The 6,566-nt window shown below is 56.9% G+C and overlaps 2 protein-coding genes across 2 annotated transcripts; both read left to right on the forward strand.

Annotated features, from left to right (window-relative positions):
* Positions 1-806: 806 nt before the first annotated feature.
* DICSQDRAFT_71301 (uncharacterized protein) lies at positions 807-3,020 on the forward strand (the record flags this gene model as incomplete). Its single annotated transcript, XM_007370638.1, has 7 exons — positions 807-1,040; positions 1,119-1,243; positions 1,296-1,393; positions 1,448-1,855; positions 1,916-2,167; positions 2,224-2,637; positions 2,920-3,020. 7 exons carry the CDS (start codon positions 807-809, stop codon positions 3,018-3,020), a joined length of 1,632 nt encoding a protein of 543 aa, XP_007370700.1.
* An 807-nt stretch (positions 3,021-3,827) lies between these two features.
* On the forward strand, positions 3,828-6,081 carry DICSQDRAFT_157861 (uncharacterized protein; the record flags this gene model as incomplete). The annotated part of the gene is made up of 4 exons (XM_007370639.1): positions 3,828-4,593; positions 4,813-5,416; positions 5,478-5,949; positions 5,992-6,081. The coding sequence occupies 4 exons, from the start codon at positions 3,828-3,830 to the stop codon at positions 6,079-6,081; spliced, it is 1,932 nt and encodes a 643-aa protein (XP_007370701.1).
* Between the last annotated feature and the right edge of the window lie 485 nt (positions 6,082-6,566).

Consider the following 6,566-nt stretch of genomic DNA (forward strand, 5'->3'; position numbering starts at 1 on the left):
GTGACAATGCAGCCACAGTTTGACTCTCCGACTTGCTCGGGATGCTCGGCTAAGGCTCATCAAGCTGGAGAACGGGGATTCCCCGAAGACCGGCAGGTGTCGGCAAGCGTGACAGATCGTGACCTGCTGTGCGGAGAATTGTCCGAACACTGGGGTCAGGCCCTGTATATCCTGCCTCCATCGCTCGTGTCTCCTTCAATATTTCTCATGTTTGGCACATAGTCTATGCATATGCATCTCCTTTTGCATGCCAAAAATGAGCATTATCGGAGTACAGGAAAGTACATAAAACGAAGGGAATTCGCAGAGGGCGCCTTTTTGTCCGAACACTGGGGTCGCGATAGTAGTACGGTGCATACCGTAGATCAAATTTTCAAAGCTGATTTGACAGCCGTCGGGACCCGGCTTCGATGGACACAGACGCTCGTTGGTGCACAGGCAAGAGCCCTTCTACCTCTCTTCCCTCTCCTCGCAACCCCTTGCGCTCCCCCTTCCTGCCCCATCGCCACTTCACACCTCTTCCTCTCTGTCGTTCATGCCTACCTTGTTGCTTCACTAGAAACGACTCAGGGCCTTTGCTTGATCCGTCATCTCACCCTAGTAAACGCTCGATCATGACTAACGAACCCAACCTCGCCTCTCTCAACGTTCAGTGGCAGCACAAGTCGAATTCCTCCCAGGTTCCGGATAGCCCCAATGGCGCCACGCATGGCCGAGAGGTGTCGGACGCCTCGTATTGGTCTGGTTCTATCGATGGCGCTCTGTCTTCTCGTTCGTCTACCCCAGATTCCACCGCGCCCTTGACTATGAACTTCCGCAAAGCTGACGTCGACCGGAACTGGAACGAGAAGGCCGAGAACGCTGGAGCCGCTCAGGTGACTGGTGATGGTGGTGAGAGAGAAATTCTTTTCGCGGTGGGGGCAGCGGGGAGGTTGCCAGAGGATGTTTACGAGCGGACGCTGAGCCGGTGGAGGGCCGGGCTACGCCGCGTGATTATGCGGAATATCGAGTTGGAGTCGAAAGCACTGGCTATCATGCAGGTGCGTCTCGTGCTTTGAAATATTGAACGTCGGTAGTCAGTACAAGCATGCTGCAGAGGAGCTGACTGGCGTTCGCAGTCGTACGTCCGACACCCTGTGTTGGATGCGTATTTCGTCTACACATCCTCCCTCGGGACACACACGTTCTTCATGATCATGCTTCCTTTATTCTACTTCTTCGGCGCACCTGATTTCGGACGAGGGTAGGTCGCGAGTCTTACGGTACATAAGGACGCGCCTAATTACTCGCTGCAGCCTACTGCTCATGCTTTCAACTGGTGTGTATGTCGCGTCCTTCATCAAGGACCTCTGTTGTGTTCCGAGACCCTACGCCCCGCCTGTCACCCGCCTGAGTGAGTATCCACCGAGAATTGAAAGAGTGCATCTCGCTAATTACGCCCTCGTAGCCATCGGTGACCATCATCTCGAATACGGCTTCCCATCCACGCACTCCACGAACAGCGTCTCAATCGCGCTCTTCCTTTATACCCTACTTCAGCGCGCATATACCCCAGCCTCGACCGCTATCAAGTCCTCCATCGATTCTGCAGTCTCCTCCGTGAACGCTACTAGCGTGCTGCCTACTGCGGAAGTCGTCGAGCTCGTGCAGGGCCAGATCTCCGAGAGAACATACCAGCTCGGCGTCGCGCTCCTGCTCTTCTACGTGTTCTCGATCGTCTATGGCCGATTGTATACCGCCATGCACTCCTTCACCGACTGCATCATGGGTGTAGCCCTCGGTGCTGGGATATGGGGTCTTCATGTCCTTTGTCGCGAATACGTAGATAATTGGGTGCGCGATGGTGGCTTCATTGGTATGTTCCACATCCCATATTGTTTGCCTACTAGTGATTGCACTCTAACTTGTGTGCTAGTTCCTGCCACCATCGTACCCCTGTGCCTATATCTCGTCCACAGGCATCCGCAACCGGTCGATGATTGTCCCTGTTTCGAGGATGCGATCGCGTTCGTCTCCGTTGTGATGGGCGAGTTCGTTGCGCGCTGGTACATGGAACACAACGGGTATGATGAGAGCTTTTTTGCACGCCCCATGCCCGGTGCTACCTGGGCGACCTGGTCGGACGTCGTCACCTGGTGGTCTACCGCGGCGACCAAGACAGTCATCGGTACGTTATCCCTGTATCGGTACTGCAACGCGATCTAATTGAGTACCGCTCCACAGGCGTCCTGACTATCTTCGTCTGGCGCATCGTCGCCAAGTCCTTCTGCCACTTCGTCTTACCCCCGACGTTCCGCTTCCTCTCGCACCTCTTCACGCTACCCCACCGCCGGTTCTACACTCCCGCCACGGACTATACCTCTGTGCCACCGGAGAAAGGTCTCCGCCCGATCCCGTCCGTGATCGATCTCCCGCGCATGGTCGAGTACGAGGTTGACGGCGTGGGTGCGTCCGATGCTGCCGCGAGCACCGCCCGCCGGTCGTACAGCGCGATCAAGAACCGCAAGGGCGGGCGCGTGGAGATGGACGAGAAGGTCGTGGCGATGAACGAGAAGAGCGCGAAGGGTCGCCCGGGCCTGAGCGTGGAATTGGACGAGGAGACGGGCGGGAAGGACGTCAAGCATTATGATGCTGATGGTGAGTGGCTGCATTCTTGAGGATCTCGCGCGGGCGTTCCCGCTCAGACTTGGCCCGGCGCGTTTCGTTGGGTTGTTGGTTTCATGACCGCTTGATTGTGCGAGGGCGCACACAGAGGCAAGACGCGTGCGGCTGCGAAATGCCCTGTCTGTCCACTCCGCTGATCATGCAACGGCGCGCGTAGCTTCGCTTGCCGTTAGGACGGCAAGGTTGCGATATGCAGTCTCTGTCTCTGTCTCCTAGGAGCTGATGGCTGATCGTATTGATGCGCTCGTTTCGCAGTGCTTACCAAGGTCTTCGTATACTGCGGCATTGGGATCCTGGCTCCGGGCGTGATCCCGGTGATGTTCGAGATACTTGGCTGGGGCGTCAAAACTAGCTGAACGTATGTCTCACTGGGGACCAATTGGTAATATGGTTATACGGGAGAGCGAGTTGTAAATTGGGGGGCTGGAGCTTGTGTGGTGATCGGTAGGGTCCTCATGCGCGTTCGTGTCTTTCTAGACTCTGCTGTTTCGCTCGTATGTATTGGCTTGGTTGTTCGGATCTCGTACTGTAGCTCCCGTGTCTAATGTATTTGTCGACTGTTCGTTGGTGTGCGAATTACGATGCATGGACGTACTTGCTAAGAAGACAGGATCATCCTGGCAGGTTTCCGTGGGTATCACCGAATCCGTCTGGACATGAACTGTAGAGTCCGTGGCGTGCTGCCTCGCCCTCGTTCTTGTGTCCAAGTCTAGTACACAAGACGGCATCGTTCAGGTATTGCTCACAGCTTTTGCTTGCTGATCGATATCGCTGCGCAGTGGTTCTGCCACGATACTAGTACTGCGCGCATCGTTGCATCATCTCAACGTTGAGGCTATCGGAGCTGCCGAAGGACGCGTACGCAAGGCCTGACTCAGGGCCCTCCGAGGCCGCCATAGACTTTGTTTAGGGTTTGAAGTGACTGCAAGGGTACCATTTCTTTCTCCGATAGGGGTGATGACACCGGACTACGAAAGCCAACGCAGTACATCAATCAGATCATCATAAAATTGAAACCCAGAGTATGAAAAAAGGCCTGTGAGTTCCAGATTGTTCTGTGCGAATGGAATATTACGTCAGCAACAGCAGGCGCAGAGGGCGTGCTGGGGCTTGTCCGCTGAAAACTCCATCTTCAGACTCTTACACCGCAGCTACCACCAGCCATGCTCGTCGACAATCCCGTACAACACAGTTTTCCCTCCTACAATGCCTCCTTCGAGGAGTTCTTCAACATGGAACTCTTCGCAGGTCCATCTAACCCCACCGCTGGTTCGAGTGGCTCGTCTCCCCGCTCGTCCCCTTCCAACTCCTATACCGGCCTTCCCCTCACTCCCCCAGAGCCCTTCTCAATCAACGATATCTCTCTTTCGCCCTCTCCCTTCTTCACCCTCTCCCAGGAGGATGACCAGTCTAAGCTCTCCACGTTCGTACCTCCCGCCACCACCGCTGCAGGCTACGACTTTCTTTCTTCGTATGCCCAACTGACCCAGATGAGCAGCCCTGAGTCCTCGGGCTCTGGCTCTGGCGGGTCGGCGGACTCACCCAGCATCGATCCTCAACTCATGCATACGCCTGCAGCCTCAAAGGCGGCGAGTGACTTTGATGAGGAGGAGGAGGGTGATGATGACGATGCCGCGATCGACGACGACCTCCAGACGATCCCCGAGGACTACGCCTTGCCCGCCATGAAGGTTGGCGGCAAGGGCAAGTCGAGCCGCAGGGGCACCGTCCGCGAGGGCGGCGTCGTAAAACGGTCGGGGAGCGTCGATAGGAAGGAGAATAAACAGCCTGTGAACATGCTCTCGACTACGTCGAGCGACCCCGATGACTGGCGGCCGTCGCCCGAGGAGTACAAGAAGATGTCCTCCAAGGAAAAACGTCAGCTACGCAACAAGATTAGCGCCCGAAACTTCCGTGTCCGCCGAAAGGGTGAGTGTTATTTCTGCTTCTCCTCTACAGAGCGTGTGTACAGGAATTATACAAGTCGTATCACGCGTCTGGCGTGGTTGTCACGACTTCAATGAGCACGGATTCCTGACGTTGGACAGTGGAGCATAGGGCTGTCCAAGCAGTAACGCTCTCTTCCTCTTTGTCCTGCCCTGCTGTGCATTAGAGTTCGGTGGCTGACCTCGTGTCTATCTATTATAGAGTACATCACCACGCTCGAGGGCGATATCGCAGAACGCGACAGGCTCATCGATGCGATCCGGACTGAATTGGGCAGCATGAAGAACGAGAACGTGGCCCTGCGCCAGGAAATCGACGCGCTCAAGAAGGCGCTTCTCGAAGGCCGAGGCCGTTCCGACACCCCTGTCCTCCTACCGCCTGCTCCCTTGCCTGCTGTCTCGGCAGCAGCTCGCGCTGCAGCTTCCTCCCCGTCGCCGTCAGGTGCCGCACCGCGGAGCCCGCTCCTTACGCCCAACACCCAAAAGGACCTACCCACGTCGCCCCGTATGGGCGCCCGCGGCTTCTGGGGTGGCGCGCATAGCTCGTTTGGTATCACGCCCGTTCACACCACGCTCGTGCCGGAGTGGAGCAGCATCCTCAATGGCAAGGGTTCCCCTGGTCGCCAGAGCCCCGCGTTGCAGGAGAACATCAACCCTAGCCTCAACAGTTCGACGGCTGCGGCGCTCACGTCGCTTCTGAACGCGAGCAAGGCGAACGAGGAGAAGCCGAAGGAGGCGCAGATCGCTATGGGTGGCTTCGACGCTTTCGCGGATATGAACCCCTTCACGCTGAAGTCTCTCGATGCGTGCGTATTGGCATCCCTTCCTTTCCGTTACATGTCTCATGTTACTAACCTACCTATCCAGCTACCGCATGCATCTCTGGGGCAAGATGGCCCAGCAACAGGCCCAGCAGCGTCACACTCAGCTCCAGCAGTCAGCACCTGCTCCCACTGGCCTTGCAAGCAACCTTCGTCCGCACTACTTCGCGAAGAGTCAATCGCTCTCTGCTCTTCTCTCCGGAAAGGCCGTCTCCTCTTCTTTCTCCTCCACTTCGACCTCCCATATCCCCTACCCCACTCCCCCCAACTCGCCTCCTCTCCCCGCTGCTGCCAGCAAGGCCGACGCTCCCACGGCGCAGCACGCCATGCTCGCCGCCGCGGCTTCACAGACTCTACTCGGCAAGCTCGGTGGCGCGTTCTGGGACGCGTTCGCGCGCCCGTCGGGGACGCTCGGCCCGAACGGCCACGTTAAGAAAGAGTGGGACGCGGACAAGGTCCGCCGTATCATGGAGGGCACGGCTGTGCTCAAGGTCGTCGACGTCGAGCCTCAGCCTTCTGTCGCCAAGGCGCCTGCTGCGACTCCTGCGCCGCTTAAGCAGGAGAAGAACTGCCTTAAGGAATGCCCTTCCAGCAAGGTTGCGGACATCCTTGCGGAGAGCATGGCGACCCTGAATCTCGGCCGCAAGTAGATTTCTTGATTGAGACTCCCTTAGCGACTTGCCAAGAGGACGCGTGCACGTCCAAGGTGAATATGAGGTTGACGTTACCCATGGCCCAAGACGAATAAGTATTCGCTATACGATTTCGCAATCTTCTCGCTCGCTGTTCGCTGAGCGAACCCACCCTCCTTATTGTCCATAGTTTCTTGACCCCCCTCTCTCCCAGTTATATATTGGTTCTCCCGTTTAATCGCCGTAGCTACTATACTCTCCTTCCTCTCGTCCTCGTCCATCCCTCACGAAGCCCTATCCCGACTCCAAGGACTTCCCGCTACTCCCGGATCTCAGTCATCAGCAATCAAATCCCCGCTCCTCTCGTCTGCCGAATCCGACTCCCGAAATCGATTGAAGGCATCTCGTCGAACTCCCGATTACCTGCCCTTCTCAGTGTGCCTGCTACCATCCCTTCCCCTTCCGGTATCCCTCCACCCCTCCCTCTGCCTTTCCTCGGTATT

This window comes from Dichomitus squalens, assembly GCF_000275845.1.
Source record: "Dichomitus squalens LYAD-421 SS1 unplaced genomic scaffold DICSQscaffold_72, whole genome shotgun sequence".
In the NCBI taxonomy this organism is placed as follows: Eukaryota; Fungi; Basidiomycota; class Agaricomycetes; order Polyporales; family Polyporaceae; genus Dichomitus; species Dichomitus squalens.